At 40.4% G+C, this 18,330-nt stretch overlaps 1 protein-coding gene across 1 annotated transcript in view; it reads left to right on the top strand.

Moving 5' to 3' along the window:
• Nucleotides 1-18,330, top strand: part of LOC138638129 (probable cation-transporting ATPase 13A4) — a 285,554-nt gene that overhangs the window by 186,697 nt on the left and 80,527 nt on the right. Inside the window, exons 9-13 of the mRNA XM_069727162.1 lie at nt 5,891-6,019; nt 6,427-6,591; nt 9,741-9,898; nt 16,318-16,506; nt 17,373-17,434. Coding sequence (XP_069583263.1) covers nt 5,891-6,019; nt 6,427-6,591; nt 9,741-9,898; nt 16,318-16,506; nt 17,373-17,434 — 703 coding nt within the window. The remainder of the gene's footprint in view (nt 1-5,890; nt 6,020-6,426; nt 6,592-9,740; nt 9,899-16,317; nt 16,507-17,372; nt 17,435-18,330) is intronic.

Here is an 18,330-nt window from a genome sequence, read left to right as displayed (position 1 = left end):
AAAAAATATATTTTGCGTCTTGTCAGTTTTGCAAAATCAAGTTGTCTTTCAGTACAGTGACAATTTAAGCACTTCTTGATTTAATTAGTCCATAGTTTGTAATACGGACGGGAGTTTGGGCATTTGTCTGCAGTTGGAGTGCAAACGGTATTCTGAAGTTGTCTCTTGAGAAGTTTAGAGCCATGCAGTATACTAGCAGCCTGCTTAATTCCTGGTTTCTAGCCGGACAGTCTATCCTCCATAAGTGACAGCTATGGTCAATAGCTCGGTAGTATAAATAGAACTAGAAAAATTAGCAAACATTCTTCTATAAAACATTTAGCTGTCAGGTGTTTGTTCTGGGTCTGCACTGCTATTTCTGTATTTACAAAAAGAGATAACAGTGCATTTCAGCAATCTCACAAGTGAGGACAACAAGAGCAGAGAGTCTGATTAAGAGACCAGTTCTTAAATCTAAATTTGTTGAGCTGGAGATTTATAATTGTATCACTCTTCATAAGATGGGAGGGAGGAGAGATAACAAGATAACTGCTACATAGAAATCAAAGGGCTGAAGAGAGGTGGCTTGTATGTTAAGAGTTAGCTCCTCTCCTACAATGTAACCACAGCGCATTCTTGGCCAGGCACAAGAGGTCAATCTCCATGGAAACCATCTGTTCACTTTGTAAGGTAAAAGCTCTCATTGCAGACAGGAGAATGACAACTGATACAAAAAGCAAGTCAATTGCAAACTTTCATGCTCTCTAACTAAAGCAATTTAAGAAATTGAGAATTCCCCTTTAAGGCCACGTTCACACATTAAGTATTTGCATGAATATGTGCCTACTCGGCATGTTCCATAGTATAACATTGGATGTCATACGAGGGCAGTCTGATATGCGCCGACTCACACAATGGAGAAGATGGAAATATACTTCTCCATCTTCTCTGCACCTGTGATCCGATTCTCACATGCTAGAGAATTGGATCACAGTAAAATGACACTCAGCTCATGCTTGCAGCAGAGTTTGAGCTGAAGGTCATTTGCATTTACAGTCGTGGCCAAACGTGTTGGCATCCTTGTTACAGAAAATTAAGTATTCCTCCCAGAAAATTATTGATCCAGGTCTCTCTTATTTGAAGGGAGCCTTCTCCCAGCAGTAATTTTAAAATCTCTCCACAGGTGTTCAATCGGATTTATATCTAGACTCATTGCTGGTCACTTCAGAACTTTCCAACGCTTTGTTTCCACCCATTTCTGGGTGCTTCTTTAAGTATGTTTGGGGTCATTGTCCTGCTGGAAGACTCATGATCTAGGACGCAAACCCAGCTTTCTGACATTGGGAACTACATTACTACGCAAAAAACTTTGGTAATCTTCATGATGCCTTGCACACAGTTAAAGGGACTCTGTCACCTGAATTTGGCGGGACTGGATTTGGGTCATATGGGCGGAGTTTTCGGGTGTTTGATTCACCCTTTCCTTACCCGCTGCCTGCATGCTGGCTGCAATATTGGATTGAAGTTCATTCTCTGTCCTCCATAGTACACACCTGCGCAAAGCAATCTTGCCTTGTGCAGGCATGTACTATGGAGGACAGAGAATGAACTTCAATCCAATATTGCGGCCAGCATGCAGCCAGCGGGTAAGGAAAGGGTGAATCAAACACCCGAAAACTCCGCCCATATGACCCAAGACCAGTCCCGCCAAATTCAGATGACAGGTTCCCTTTAAGGCACCCAGTGCCAGAGTCAGCAAACAATACCAAAGCATCTTTGAACCTCCACCATATTTGACTGTAGGTACTATGTTCTTTTCTTTGTAAGCCTCATTCAGTAGAATTATGTGCGTTACGAAAAAGCTCTATCTTGTCTCATTTGTCCACAAGACACTTTCCCAGAAGGATTTTGTCTTGCGTGCATTTTGGCAAAATTCAGTCTAGCTTTTTTATGTCTCTGTGTCAGCAGTGGAGTCCTCCTGGGTCTCCTGCCATAGCATTTCATTTCATCCAAATGTCAATGGATAGTTCGTACTGATGCACCCTGACCATGCAGGACAGCTTGAATTTCTTTGGTGCACAATCGGGGCTTCTTATCCACCATCCGAACTATCCTGTGTTGCAAATTTTCTTCAATTTTTCTCTACCGTCCACGTCCAGGGAGATTAGCTACAGTGTCATGGGTTGTAAATGTCTTGATTATGTTACGCACCGTGGACAATGGAAAATCAAGATCTCTAGAGATGAACTTGTAATCTTGAGATTGTTGATATTTTTCAACAATTTTGGTTCTTAAGTCCTCAAACTGTTATCTTCTCTTTATGTTCTCCTTGCTTAGTGTGCAAAACACAGACACACAATGCAAAGATTGAGTCAACTTGTCCCGTTTTTATCTGGTTTCTGGTGTGATTTTCATATTGGCCACACCTGTTACTCTCCACAGCTGAGTTTGAACGAGCTTGAAACAAAGCTGTTTGCCCACATTTTTGGAAATATGCCAACAATTTTGTCCAGACTATTTTCGGAGTTTAATGTGAAATTCTGTCAAACTTTCCTTGCAATAATAATAATAATAATAATAATAATAATAATAATAATAATAATAATAATTTTAATTGCAATATTTTTCTGGGAGAAATACTTAATTTTCTTGAACAATTTCAAGGGTGCCAACACTTTCGGCCATGACTGTAGCATCTGATGCTCACATGAGAGAATCATATCTAGGTATGTGTTAGTGGGAGCTAAACCTAAATCTGATAATCCATAAGGTGAATACAGCATCCCCACCATGCTTTTATAGTGTAATGATTGTTAATATGTGTATCTCCACCCCACCAGGTTATAGCTAGTGACTCGTCTGTATCATAGAACAATGTTGTTGTTGATATGTCTATTTTGTGGTACGTAGTTAACCTGAGCTATGTAAAGTATAACCTTGCGTAACTATTTTGCTTCAAGCCTGTACCTTTAGGGATGTTCACACTTCATTCCTGACAGGTAAAGAATAATGCTTCTGAAGGAAGCACAATATGTAAAGTAATATCTGCGACCGCAAGCATTCAGACTAATTATTCTAAAGGCCACAAGATTATTACAGCTTAGTCACTACTTTAGAAAGTGAACACAACTTGTACAGTTTTGGCAGGATTATGTTAAATCTAATGAGCATGAGACTCTCTCACAATGATTTGCCCTGCTATATCCCATTCATCCGTCAGTGATTTTTCCTGTATGCAAAAAAAGAGACTGTTTTCTATCAGTGTTTTCGATCAGATTTTCATCAGTGTTTGGTCAGTGTGTCAATGTTTACTGTCAGTGTTTCATTAGTGTTTTCTTTATATAAGAAGTTTTCTCATATTTCCATAAAAAACATGAAAAGTGGACAGCACATGTGGAGCGCCCGCCAGGGCCGTGGGGTACTCTGAACTGGGCCGGTTCTTAAAGGGATGTGTAATGGCAGTGATGGCCTGTTCTGTGGCCCTGGGCGTCCAGTTAAAGAGGATGAATGGAAGTGGAAAAAAAGTTTAATTTAGGAGTGTTTGTGACGCCACCTGTGGTACTTGGCCAGGGATGGCCGACGCTGCTTAAAGGGATCAGCTGGGGACGATGATAATGCAGCTTAGATGGTTTTGCTCCCTACAGGGGAAACGGAGGCCCCAGGGCTACCAGGACAGTCTAAGAGGAGTTGTTGATGTTGGGGTGCAGGAAATAATTGGAGGACACAGGTTTTGCAGTCTCTTTACCTTTTACTTGTAAAATTGCAGTCCAGGGCACAGGTTACAGGTGATCTTGAAATCCGGGCAGCCTGGAAGCGGTTCGGAATCTCCCTAGCCAGGTGGGGTTGGAAGCTTTCCTTTCTGCGCTGAATTCTCGGTTCTTGATGCATTAGCTTTCCTCAAGACCCTCTCTCAATCTGTCCCTTTTGGTAGAACAATACCCGCATGGCAGGCAGCTCGAGCCTTTTTACAGGTGTCCCTGTCTCGTGGTGACTCCAGGCTCTAATCTGCTGCTGTGCCTTCGGGTGCCAGTTGTGACCAGGAGACCTACAATCTCCTGCCTTCCGGTTTCTGCTGCTGGGCATACAGTTCCCACACAACCTCTGATTCCGGTGTCTGGTTTCTTGCGCTCAAGCCTGGAGTGAGCCCAATCGCAGCTCCACTCAGTTTCCCTCTCCTCACACGCTTCCTCTCCCTTTACTGTCTCACACAGAGTGACCACTAACTCCTCCTCCAGACCAGAACTTATAGGGAAGCTACCCTGAAACTGGGTCTAGAGCTCCCCCTTCTGGGCTGGAGTCAGGAAAGGTGTTGTATGTAAGTGTTACCTGCTAAGGGGATTCCTTCTCGCTTCCAGGGATAGCATCATCACCATTTTGCTGGAGCCATTTTTTTTTGCTCCAGAAAAATGGCAGCGGTGCATGTGCAGTAACATCTGTCGGCAAGTGATGCTTTCAATCTGCGGAAGTGCTGCCCTCTTTGCAGATAAATGCTACTGTGCATGTGCTGCTGGCGCCATTTTTTTGGACCCCCAAAAAAATTTGGTTCTATCAATTTTGCTGATTTTCTGCACCATTTGCACACCTATTATGTACAATAGGTTACTTACATTTTTTCAAAAATACGCAGTGTAAAAAACTCACCAAAAACTTATTTTGGGAATGTAGCCTGGGGTAAATGATTAGTCCTTTTTTCAAGCAGATTCTGAAGGAAAAAGTGCCTCAAAAAAGCTGCAAAAATGAACATAATGCACAGTGCACATGTTCAATCTTTTGTTACGTCTTTTACCTGTGTCAGAGTATGGAATCATGAAATAGGTAAAATAATTAACATGCTTATTATCCGGGTGGCTTCTCCTGGGTCGCTGCTCACTATTTCCAGCTTAAACTATAGAAAAAAGATGCTAGTGGTAGAGCCACCAAAAAAACGATGGGAGAATCACCTTCAACTCCATTTTAGGAAACAAGCTGTTGGCTTCAAACTAAAGTGGATTTGTGTAGGTGGCTCTGCCGGTATCTTAAAGATGTCATATGCATATACCCTAAGTGTATTGTAGGGATTTCTCTCACTCAGGTGCGACGGTTGATACTCAGAAGGCACGTTCCTTTAAAAGTTCACAGGGTTTATTGCTTCATAAACCACATGGCAGAAAATAACAGAAAACAAATAGCCTTTGGCTCAAGAAAGAAAAACAAGTGTCCGGTCCTTCAGGCTCAGTCCTGGAGCCTTAACACACTCAGGAGGGTTTCACCTCCACACATATCTGCTGTGTAAAGCATTAGCCAGTCTTATATAGAGCTAACCACACCCAGTATCCCATCACATGATTAGACATGTGGTCTGACATCACCACAAGTCCTGAAACACATATATACATGGTTATGTGAAATAAAGAAAACACTCCGGGCTACATAACAGCAACACGCCACCTATGTGACACATACTTCCCGTCGACTACACACCCTTTAGCCATGCTACAGTATCTACACACGGCTTCTTTTTCAGACAGGGTACTCCCCAGATCCACCTGAAAACGCTCCTCAAAAGTGCCCCATAAAGTGAACGTAGTGCACAGCAATTTCAAGATGACATTCCGAACTCTCTGTTGACCTACCTACTATTAGAAGCTGAGTTCATCTGTTCATGGATATCCTGTTTACTTAAGCCTTGTTTTCCCTCTCATCTGATGTGTATGACAAGTTTTTAGACTGTCACCCAGCATTAGTGTTTGGGGGGATTATCTGATATTAATGTGTATGAGAAATTTTACAATTACTATTATTGTAGGTTTTGCCTACCTTTAGTAAGAAGGTGTTATAATTGTAAGTTGCAAAATCCAGATACCAAAAGTTTGAATACTTATGTGCCTCTGATTGTGTCTTTCTATTGTATTACATGGTTTAATCATTGCAGGTGTCTCCCATGAGGAGTCCCGTCACTTGGCTCCAGGAGATGTCATTGTGGTTGAAAGAAATTCCCTTCTCCCTTGTGATGCATTGCTGATCAGTGGAGCATGTATAGTCAATGAAAGCATGCTTACAGGTAACATTTATTGTAATGTATTGCTTAGATCAAGTGCCATGAAGTAAACTAGACAAGCATGAAATTTTCTTTCTGACTTAATCCAATGAGTGGTTTTGCAACCCTCCTTACACCATACAGTTGTCTAGTGTTCTTTAGGAAGATGGCAAGAGTCCGCAGAAATCTGATTGCATACCAATGCTATACATAAACCCATCTCTTCGTTAACAATCAGATCCCACAGACAGTTTGTTGTATGTTGTTTCTTTTTTAGTGTCTATGTTCTGAAGTTGCCTTTATGTTCATGTAATATTTCATTAAAGATATTAAAATTACATTTCTATATAAAAACACAAGATTAGAGCATGTGTATAAGTAATGGAAATTAAATAGTTTACTTTCGGTGTATTTTTTTTATATTGCTTTAGGTGAAAGTATTCCAGTAACTAAGACTCCACTGCCAAATACAGACAACACAGAACCATGGAAGGTCCACAGTGTGCATGATTACAAGAGACATGTGCTGTTTTGTGGAACTGAAGTCATCCAGACCAAATCTTCAGACTATGTGAAAGCTGTTGTAATGAGAACAGGTAATATTCTTTATTTTTAAATTTTACTTTGTATCAAGGGCAAAGTGACCATAGTCGCAGATGTCACCTCTGTGACCAGTCCCGACGGGTCAGGGGCCCGCCGACTGCAGCAGATTCTTCAACTGGATGTGCGTCTAAGGACGCACATCCAGTTGAAGTGTATTGCGGTGCACAGACACATCAGATCCATGTGCGACAATACATGCTGCCGGCCAATCAGAGGCCAGCAGCTGACGTCTGCGTGCACGTGATGGTGCTCATGGCAGTGATGTCATAAGCTTCTGTCGCATGCCAAAGTCAGTTGACAGCTTTACAACAGGACACTGCGCTGCAGGGGAGCAAAGGGAAGGTGAGTATTTATGTTTAAATTAATCGTCATACTATTACATGGATGACTATGGGGTGAATTACTTTATGGATGACTACGGAGGTGCATTAAACTTTATGGATGACTATGGGGTACATTATACTTGTGTCTTTGGGCTGTACATTATATTTTACAGCGGAATATGGGCTCTAAATTATATTATATGAAGGATATATGATGACTATAGGCTGTGCAGTATATTATAAGGAGGACTATGGGAAGCATTATACTATATGGAGGACTATGGGTTACACCACTGCTTTGTCCTCAGATGTATGCAACAAAAGTACCCATATAAACACAATGTTGTATTCTTTGTATTAGTATCTATATTAAGCCATTTATTTGTTTTACTCACTTCAATTCCAGGAGAGAGGTTAACTCCTAACATACCAGCCACCTCTTTCCAGTTCATTCATTTCTGTGCAGCAGCTATCTGTATTGGCTATCTGCCTCTTTCATTTTATTATGCTTTGCTTATTTAGCACCATTAATTCCACAGCACTTTATGGATATCATCATCACTGTCCCGATTGTGACTCCCTATCTAAATTTCCTATCACTATGTTTTTGGAGTTGTGGTAAGAAACCAAAATAGAGACGACCTACACAAACACAGGGAGAACATGCAAACTCCTTCCAGATGTCATCCTTGGTGGTATTTGAACCCAGGACTCTGGCGCTGCAAAGCAACAGTGCTAACCACTGAGCCACTGTGCTGCCTATGAATTTACATAAACATATGATTTCTTTGGTCAATCACATTCTTAAATTGCAGACGTAACTGGGGCCATTTACGGCTTTGAACTCTTGTCCATATGTAGGAGTTCTCTGCCAATGAAATTATCACTCTATTTTGCTCAGAACAGACTAAACTACTGCCTGCTGCGAGTTTTGATCTGTGTGGAAAATTGATCATGTGCAGTAACACACTTTCTTAAGTAATTGTTGCACTGATGGACAGCATATTGAACAAAAAAATGTTTGTGGGAACAAAGCCCTAGGTACCAAACTGAACCTCAAAGAAAAAAAGAAAAGATAATTTCAGGCAAACTCTTTTTTTACTTTATTGTGTTAAACAAGAGGCAAATGCCTATATCAGATATTCGAATTGCCTCTTTAGAGAGGAAGAGGACTTGGACTGGACAGTGCCACCTGTTGGAGGCAGCGATCCTGCAAGTCACTATTGACCCTTTAATGAGCCTTAGCATGCCAGAGCCAGTATGTCACTCTTCACAAGGAGAAACATTACCCCTTAGACCTATATCAGATATTAGAATTTATATTTTCTTCATTATTCAAAACTGCATAGATTATCTTAACAATGGATGCTAAATTTAACTTTTCTAAGTAATACTTAATTTTTAATTGTAATTTCCCTTCAAAATTTAACTTTTTTGAAAAAAATCTCAATGATTCCACAGTCTGAGTGGGTGGGCTGGCTTGTGCTGATTGGTGCCACGTTGCTTTTCAACATACCAGGAGAAGCCCGGTTTACATTCTCTACAGCTACATACTGCAATTGCAAATAGGGTTGTCAGACAGCGTAGCAGAAACCTCTCACATAATTCTGATTTCACTTCTTTAATTTGTTGCTTGTATAAACCCATCTATGTGTAGAGAGAGCATATGTGGATCATTGATTTGATAAAATTGATTTGCCACCTTCTATCTGCATAAGAGAAGAGTCAGACGAGCGTATATCTCAGACGACGATTACAACAAAATGCTCAAACTGGCCATTGGCTCTCTGGACCTGAGTGTGACAGCGGCATAGAAATCCAGCTGTGAGCTCATATTAATAGACCGTGAAGCACCATGGTTATTGGCCCCTTGCCAGACTATTAAGACCAGCTAACAGCTGTCTGCTTTCCCTTAGCTGGTTATTTAAAATAAGTGGGACCCCAAGCTTCTTTTTTTTCATTTATTTATTTATTAGATAAATACATGTACAGTAAACTACATATGCAAAGCACTGATTATATAGCTAACTGACATATTTCTATTCTATCTATACTATTCTGATGGTTCGAGATGTTAATTTATTATACTTGGCTGATGTTGGGTTTTCTATGAGATGTGAACATCAAAATCGGACAGCACACGCATGATCCATGTGCCGTGTGATTTTTTTTTTCTTGCACCCACTGACTTGCAATGGCAAGTCCGGAGTCCTACATTCGTGAATCTCTCCATTCGCAGCGTGCTGTGATTTTTTTCTTCACCTTAAAACGAGAAAAAAGTTGCAGAACAGCAAAGAATCATTGAATAACATTACTCGGATTTTTTATCGGATTGAACTCGTCCGACTTATACACAGATGCGAACAAACCCAATGATTCACATACAGGGTGTGGTGTTCATTCTGGAATGACATGCTTACCAAATTAAGCCAAATCTATGAGTATTACAGTAAGTAGGTCCGCTCAGTCCTGCAGTGAAGGATCTGTTCTGGTTCCAGGAAACAATAGCAGCGCCACATCACTATCGAAACTTGAGAACCCTGTATGTAATCCATGGAATCCAACTGTGACGCACACTAGATGTTGTTTAAATTAAGCAGTGGTTTTAGCATTGGGGCCAATGTGATCCCTGGAATCTGTGTCACAAGGTCACACCTAATTAAGGTTTTAGGTCAGTGGTTTGATCCTGTGTAAACCTTATCCTAACCCTAACACAATTTTCAGTTTTGGGCTCTAGAAATGGTACTCTTACATGTGAAACAAATGAACTTGTTTTTATTTACCCATCTTTACTGATTTCTTTGACTTTTTCATTTCAGGTTTTAATACAGCAAAAGGTGACCTGGTGCGGTCCATTCTGTACCCTAAACCGGTGAACTATAAGCTGTACCGAGATGCACTGATTTTCCTTGGCTGCCTCATTGGTTTGTCCATGATTGGGATGATTTATGCAGTTATTGTGTTTTCTTTGGATGGGGTATGATGCTTTTTAATTTGGAAAATGAACTGTAAATTTTAAGTTTTTCATTTCTGCAAGTTGTTTTACTTTCTAGTTAGCAAAAATACCATTATTTCTGAGCTTTGCTTCAAATTTGACTAAAAACATCATTAGACAAAGTAAATGTGCACTTTTTTATAGACAGTTTTTAATTTTTTGACATATCATGTAGCCATTTTTTGATTATTGTGTGTATATAGTTGTAGGTGTGTGACATATTTTTCTGACTTTTTGAGCCTTCTGCCCCCATGGCTTCTTTTAAATTAGATGTAATTCTGTTAGCCTCATCATTATCAATTATAGAAAGGTAAATGTCTACTTTATTTGAGTTAATAATATGTTTAGCAATAAAAGGATTATTCCCAAAACATTAAGTCATCCCCAATCCCCTGACTGGTGGGGGTCTGACTGCTGGGACCTCTAGAAATCCCAAGTCCAGGGCTCCGCAGCCCGTTCTCATGGCTCCAGAACCCAAATCGGGACCCCATTGTTCTGCAAGTTATCCTATTTCTATTGGATAGAGAACATCTTGAATTTTGTTTTAGGTTGGAATAACCCTTTAAAGCCAACAGTGTGAGTTGTAGTTTCTAGGCCTCAATGCAGATTCTGCAAATATGTAAATATCTATTTTACTTTTCCTCTGATTGTTCCACTCCTGGTTTTGGCTTACAAATACTGATGTAAAATACTGACCGAATCCTCAATGTGTGAATGTGGCCTTAGATGGGGAAAATCCGCAGGTAGACACACACGTGTTTTTAGTGTGTTTCTGTGGCAGAAATGCATAAAAATGCATGTAATCTGCACAAGACTGTAGCAATAAAGTTTTGTGAAAGCCAAATTTCAAGAAGTATAAAAAACAAAGCAGCTTCATTTAACCCTTTAATGACCGCCGATACGCCTTTTAATGGCGTTTGTTAAGGGTACTTATTTCTCAGTGCCGTTAAAAAGCGGCGCTGAGGCATAAGTGTATAGCGCCCCACAGAGTTGGAATTTTTCCGGGGTCTCGGCTACCAGGGATAGCAAAGACCCCAGAGAACATTATTCAGGTTGGTTTTTACTGACGCCAGTGTTGCGATCGCCGTTATTAACGGTATAACGGCAACCGTGAAAAAAAAGTCAGATTTTCCATTTAATTTCTCTTTCCTTTGACGTGATCGCACATCAGAGGAGAGAGAAATAGGGTCCCCTGATCCCCCCTGTACCTTCGGAGTCCCTGCATCCCCCAGTGAAGTTCCCCGGGCCATTGACGTCTTCTTCCGGGAGAAAATGGTGGGTGCATGCACACTGCGCCCGCTGAGATCTGCCGGCCGGCACCCGGCAACAATAGGACATTTTTCCTATTGGTTCATTTTGATCACTGTGATAGACTCTTTCACAGTCATCAAAATAAAAAAAATAGTATATCAAACCCCCCCTTTAACACCCCCTTAGTTAGGTAAAAATAATAAAATAAAAAAATGTATTTATTTCCATTTTTCCATTAGTGTTAGAGTTGGGCTAAAGTTAGGTTTAGGGTTGGGCTAAAGTTAGGGTTGGTCTAAAGTTAGAGTTAGGATTGGGCTAAAATTAGGGTTGGGCTAGGGTTAGGGTTGTTGTTATGGTTGGGATTACAGTTAGAGTTGGGATTAGGGTTAGGGGTGTGTTAGGTTTAGGTTTGTGGTTAGGGTTATGGTTAGGGTTGGGATTAGGGTTAGGGGTGTGTTGGGGTTAGGGTTGGAGTTAGAATTGGGGGGTTCCACTGTTTAGGTACATCAGGGGGTCTCCAAATACGACATGGCGCCACTATTGATTCCAGACAATTTTGCGTTCAAAAAGTGAAATGGTGTTCCCTCCCTTCTGAGTCCTGCCATGCATCCAAAGAGTGGCTTTTCCTCACATATGGGGTATTGAAGTACTGAGGAGAAATTGTGCAACAAAGTTTATGGTCCATTTTCTCCTGATACCCTTTTTTTGTGAAAAAAGTAAAATTGCTTTAGTTCTCGTGAAACACCTGAAGCACCTGAAGGGTTAATACACTTCTTGAATGTGGTTTTGCGCACTTTGAGGGGTGCAGTTTTTAGAATGGTGTCACTTTTGGGTATTTTCTGATGTATTGACTCCCCAAACTCACTTCAAATGTGAGGTGGCCCCTAAAAAAAAAATGGTTTTGTAAATTTTGTTAGAAAAATGAGAAATCGCTGGTCAACTGTTAACCCTTATAACGTCCTAACCAAAAAAATATGTTTCTAAAATTGTGCTGATGTAAAGTAGACATGTGGGAAATGTTATTTATTAACTATTTTGTGTGATACCTCTCTCTGATTTAAGTGTACCCAAATTAAAAGTTTAAAAATTGACACAAGTTATATCGAAGAGATTTTACCACTAACATGAAGTACAATATGTTGCGAAAAAACATTCTCAGAATCAGTGGGATACGTTGAAGCGTTCCAGAGCTATAACCTCATAAAGTGACAGTGGTTAGAATTGAAAAAATTGGCCTGGTCATTAAGGTCAAAATTGTCTCTCTCATTAAGGGGTTAAACAGATCATACCAACAAGAGACAAAAACACAGAGTCAGAAATGAGACAAAAATGCATGTAAAAACTGGATGCAAAAAATGCAAGAAGCCTAATTTACTTAATGGGTGAGAAATGGTGCAGAAAATCTGCAACATCAAAAACTCACCAAAAGCTCATTGTGGGAACGTAGCCTTAGACAATTGGTATCATTATCAGTATTTGGTCAGTATTTTACCTCAGTATTTGTAAGCCAAAACCAGGAGAGGAACAATCAGGAAAAGAAAAATAGAAACATATGCACCACTTCTGCATTTATCACCCACTCCTGGTTTTGGCTTCCAAATACTGAGGTAAAATACTGACCAAATACTGAATGTGTGAATGTGGTCTAAGACTGTGTGTCCACAATGAGTTCTTGATGTTGCAGATTTTCTGCACCATTTCAACACCTGTTTTGTAAATTAGGTTATTTGTGTTTTTTCACTTCACTTTTTACATCCATTTTTATTGCTTTTTTGACACTGCAGTATTTGCCTCTTGTTGGCATGTTATGTTTTAAACAAAGGCTTTGGTAAAACTTTATTGATACAGTTGTGTGGATTACATACATTTTTTTATGCGTTTTGGCCTTGAAAATGCAGTAAGACCGCATGTGCTTTTTTACCTCTGAATTTTACACATCTAATGCAAGTCTATGGGAAAAATATGCTGAAACTCAGATAAAACTCAGCACAACCGCAAGAGAAATTGACATGCTGCTGAGTTGAAATACGCACTGCATTTCGGTTAACACTGAGTAAAAGAAAAACAAAAAAACACAGTGGGCAGGAGATTTCTATGGCCACGTGCACACGTTGCGGAAAGTGGTGCAGATTTTTCCGGACTGATTTTAGTAAACCCGCACTGCGGATTTCCTGTGGAATTACCGCAATTTTTTTGCGGATTTTGTGCGGATTCCACCTGCGATTTTAGACCTGCGGATTCCTATTATGGAGCAGGTGTAAACCGCTGCGAAATCCACAGAAAGAATTGACATGCTGCGGAATAAACAACGCTCCGTTTCGGATTTTGTTTTCCATAGGTTTACACGGTACTGTAAACTCATGGAAAACTACTGCGAATCCGCAGCGTCAAAACCGCTGCGGATCCGCAGCAAAATCCGCAACATGTGCACATACCCTATAAATCCCATCTACTTTGCTGGAACTGTAAGGCTTGTGCCAACGATGACTTTTTGGTGAATTTTTGACTCTTTATACTTTCTAAAACGCAGCGTCTTACATTTCCAGTAACTTAATGGCGCTTCAGGATACCATGAGGAACTTCCTACCTTTTGGGCTGTGCTACTTCTGCCCTTTTTCAGCTGAAGTGTTACATCACTCTTTGGTGTCACTGACAGACAATAAATAGTGTCATAGGGAAGAGATATTGTGCTGTGAAAGAATAATGCTCACAGTTATGTCACAGTCTATAACAATAGTGTCATAGTGAAGTTATTGCACTGTGCTGTGATAGCATAATGCTCACAGTCATGTCACAGCCCATAGCAATAGTGTGATAGTGAAGAGTTATTGCATTGTGCTGTGAAAGAATAATGCTCACAGTCATGTCACACTCTGTAACAATAGTGTCATAGTGGAGAGTTATTGCACTGTGCTGTGATAGAATAATGCTCACAGTCATATCACAGTCCATAGCAATAGTGTGATAGTGAAGAGTTATTGCATTGTGCTGTGATAGAATAATGCTCACAGTCATGTCACAGTCCATAGCAATAGTGTGATAGTGAAGAGTTATTGCATTGTGCTGTGAAAGAATAATGCTCACAGTCATGTCACACTCTGTAACAATAGTGTCATAGTGAAGAGTTATTGCACTGTGCTGTGATAGAATAATGCTCACAGTCATACCACAGTCCATAGCAGTAGTGTGATAGTGAAGAGTTATTGCATTGTGCTGTGATAGAATAATGCTCACAGTCATGTCACAGTCCATAGCAATAGTGTGATAGTGAAGTTAGTGCATTGTGCTGTGAAAGAATAATGCTCACAGGCATGTCACACTCTGTAACAATAGTGTCATAGTGGAGAGTTATTGCACTGTGCTGTGATAGAATAATGCTCACAGTCATATCACAGTCCATAGCAATAGTGTGATAGTGAAGAGTTATTGCATTGTGCTACGACAGTGACGACACAGTCCATTAATAACAGTACTGTCATAGGGAAGGGTTATTGCCCACAGTGATGTAAGAATCATATTCAATGTATCACTATGTATTTACCATTCCAATCTGTGATGAGACCCAAGCCTTTGCAATTTGTAATCACAGCAGCAACACACTGTACTTTTTGGCAGCCAACGGGCTTATTTATAAGGACAATTGTGGATGGAATGTGCAGACTTTATATTGCTTTGTTTTTTGCTAACTAGCACTACTCAGATGTGAAATATGTAAAGTGTGCTTGGTATTTCTCCTACCACTTTGTCTTTGTTTTTAGCATGTAGCACCCATTGATCCAAACTGTGAGATGTATATAAATAAATGTAGACAATAGAGGAGTGCGCCACAGTGTTACACTCCACAAAACCTGCAGGTTATGACAAATGGACTCTGATAAATGAAATGCAATGGAAGTACTTATGTTTAGTATAGAAGCAAATGTGTACACATAAATTATCCTCAAAACTACATCCTCAGTAGCATATTGCTCAGTTTTATTTTAGTGGACGAAATCTATAAGTCGGTTGCATTAGTAAATAAAAGACTAAGGGCCTGCATCATTAAAGAGAATCTGTAACTGTGCTTTCACTACCCCATCTGAGAACAGCACGATGTAGGGGCAGAAACCCTAATTCCAGCAATATAATTTACTGGGTGCTGCAATTTTGATAAAAATACTGTTTTATTTGTGGCATCTACCAGACCTCTGAATGCTGAGCTCTGTATAACCCCGCTCACACCATTGATTGACAGATTTCTGTGTATACTGTGCATAGGCAGAAAGCTGCCAATCAGTGGTGGGGGTGGGGTTATACAGAGCTCATGAATGTAGAGGATCACATGACAGTAGGTTCTCTAGTGATAATCCCTTGATAATAGAGTGATTATATAAAAACTGCAGCAAGCAGCCCGGTAAGTGATACATCACTGGAATTAAGATCTAAGCCCCTACATTAGATTGGATTTAAAAACCTGCTGACAGATTCCCTTTAAGACTGGTGTTGTGTCCACCAGTCCTTTAGGGAACCTGTCATGTTAAAAAATGCTATTACCTGTAGATATGGTGTTAATTTGCCAGTTAATAGCATTCTGAATCTGCCCGATGCCCGCAGAGAGACATGACAGATACCCTATAATGAACAGGCTTGCTGGATTATGATGTTCCTAATTCATTAAGTGGTGCACAGTGTTTAAAGAATTGGGGCATTTATTAACGCTGGCACCAGAAATATATTCCAGTCAGTGAATAGAGTACACTTCTGGATTCATTTAGCGGAGTAGATTTTCTTGAATTTGACAGGTGGGGGTATTGTGTAGCGATGTAATGCCCAAAATGGTGCAGCTGGCCAAAACTGGTTTGTAATTGCCAAATGTCACAATATTTTTGCGTGACTTAAGATGCATTGAAATGGCCGGTAATCAGCGACATAGAAACTAATCGGTGGTCATTTAATAGCCGGGTATTTTCAACCCACTAGCTTAGAAACAACTGAAATTAGAGGCAGTGCATGCGGAGAGGAAAACTGAAAAAATAAAGGATATCGATCATGTAATGGCCAGAATTGGTGCTATTCTTTATGTACTTGTACAGAACAGTTTATTCTGAAATCCTACTCAAAACCATAGGTACATTTTTAATATATATAATTTTTAATTTAATTTGTACTAGGCTGCTGCTGGAGAAGTTGTGAAGAAAGCCCTAGATGTCATCACCATCGCAGTCCCTCCGGCTCTTCCAGCTGCCCTCACAGCAGGAATCATCTACGCGCAAAAGAGACTGGAAAAATCTGGAATCTTCTGTATTAGTCCTCAACGTATTAACCTCTGTGGGACTGTGAACCTGTTTTGCTTTGATAAGGTAATGGCTATTTTCTTAGGCTAATTTTTGAGAGTACATTTGTGTTAAAGGGAATCTATTATGTTGGAGGTATAAGGTTAATCGGCGGGTTAGTGGTGTTATAAAGGTGCCTGCCCGCTATCCTGAAACTGGGGGAAAATGAACTTCACTCATCCCGAGAACCGCTGGCTATCAGTCGTGCAGGCGTTTACAGTCACCGCTCACAGACTGTGAGTGGCGGGTATAGACACTGCAGCACTTTGACAGCTGGCTCGGCGCTGACTCACTGCAGAGCTGGCTGTCAGTCAAAATGCTGGGGTGCACTCACAGTCGTCACTCACAGTGCAACCCACCTATCCTGCCTCCACTTAGCCCTGCCGGTTCCTTCACTATTTCCTTCGGTCACTCTTTGCTGTTCGTATTCCCGGCAGTTCCTACCATGGTCACTTGTGGCCGACGCAGTCATGTGAGACGTGACACATGTCATTGACCACATGAAGCTGAGAGTCAGAAGATCCAAAGAGCAAATTGTGACCAGAAATAGCTAGCAGAAGGCCAGACAGGTAGGGAGCTGACCTCGGAAAGGTGAGTATAAGCTTTTATTACTTCTTAACTCCTTGCCCACTTTTGGATCGTTATGCTTTAGTTCTGGAGAGACCTTATAATAATTGTCTTTCGACGCCAATTTTAATTCAGACAAATTTTATCCAAACCAAGTCATATTTGTCGGCTGATTGAACAGAATTTGCCCATCATGAATTTTGAGAAACTGGCTCATCTCTTATTTACATGTTTGTGTATTGTACTGGTGACAATGGAGGAATACCATAGTATATTTGTGCAGATCACCAATATAACATATGTTCCTGTGTTCCTATTCTTGCTAGACTGGAACCTTAACAGAGGATGGCTTGGATCTTTGGGGAATTGTCCCTTCCACTGGATACCGGTATGTGTGAAAGAAAACTGTCACCATGAACATTACTTTGTGATGTGAGAGAGATCTAAAATATTTGGTATTGTTAGGGGACTCCTTAAATTTGAAATTATGGGACAATTTTTGAATTCTGGCATCAGATGGGCTGAAAAAGTTCCAGTGGCAAAAAATCCAAGTTGCAGAAGCATTGGACACCGTCTAAATGTTTCACTTGCTTTAGTATTGTAGTATTTTGTTAAGCAACTAGCTGAAGAGCCCGGCGTTGCCTGGGCATAGTAAATATCTGTGGTTAGTTATAGCACCTCACTTCTCTTATTTTCCACCACGCCTCTCATTTTCCCAATCACATCTCTCATTTTCTCCCTCACACCTCTCATTTTCTCCCTCACTCCTCTCATTCCCCCTAACACTTGTCATTTCGACCTCACATCTGTCATTTTCCGATCACTCCACTATTTTCCCTCACTCCTCTCATTTTGCTCTCACACCTTTTCATTTTCACCTCACACCTCTCATTTTCACCTCAGTATATACATGATTGTCATCTCCCTTATATATAGTATACACCTGTATGTCATCTCCTGTATATAGTATATACCTGTATGTCCTCTCCCCTGTATATAGTATATACCTGCTATACCTGCTGTGTGTCATCTCCCCTGTATATAGTATATACCTGTATGTCATCTCCTCCTATATATAGTATATACCTGTATGTCATCTCCTTCTATATATAGTATATACCTGTATGTCATCTCCTCCTGTATATAGTATATACCTGTGTGTCATCTCCCCTATATATAGTATATATCTGTGTCATCTCCTCCTGTATATAGAATATACCTGTATGTCATCTTCTATATATAGCATATACCTGTGTGTCATCTCCTCCTGTATATAGTATATAC

Source organism: Ranitomeya imitator, chromosome 5 (genome assembly GCF_032444005.1).
Source record: "Ranitomeya imitator isolate aRanImi1 chromosome 5, aRanImi1.pri, whole genome shotgun sequence".
Taxonomy (NCBI): Eukaryota; Metazoa; Chordata; class Amphibia; order Anura; family Dendrobatidae; genus Ranitomeya; species Ranitomeya imitator.
This window is presented reverse-complemented; position numbering and strand designations above follow the sequence as displayed.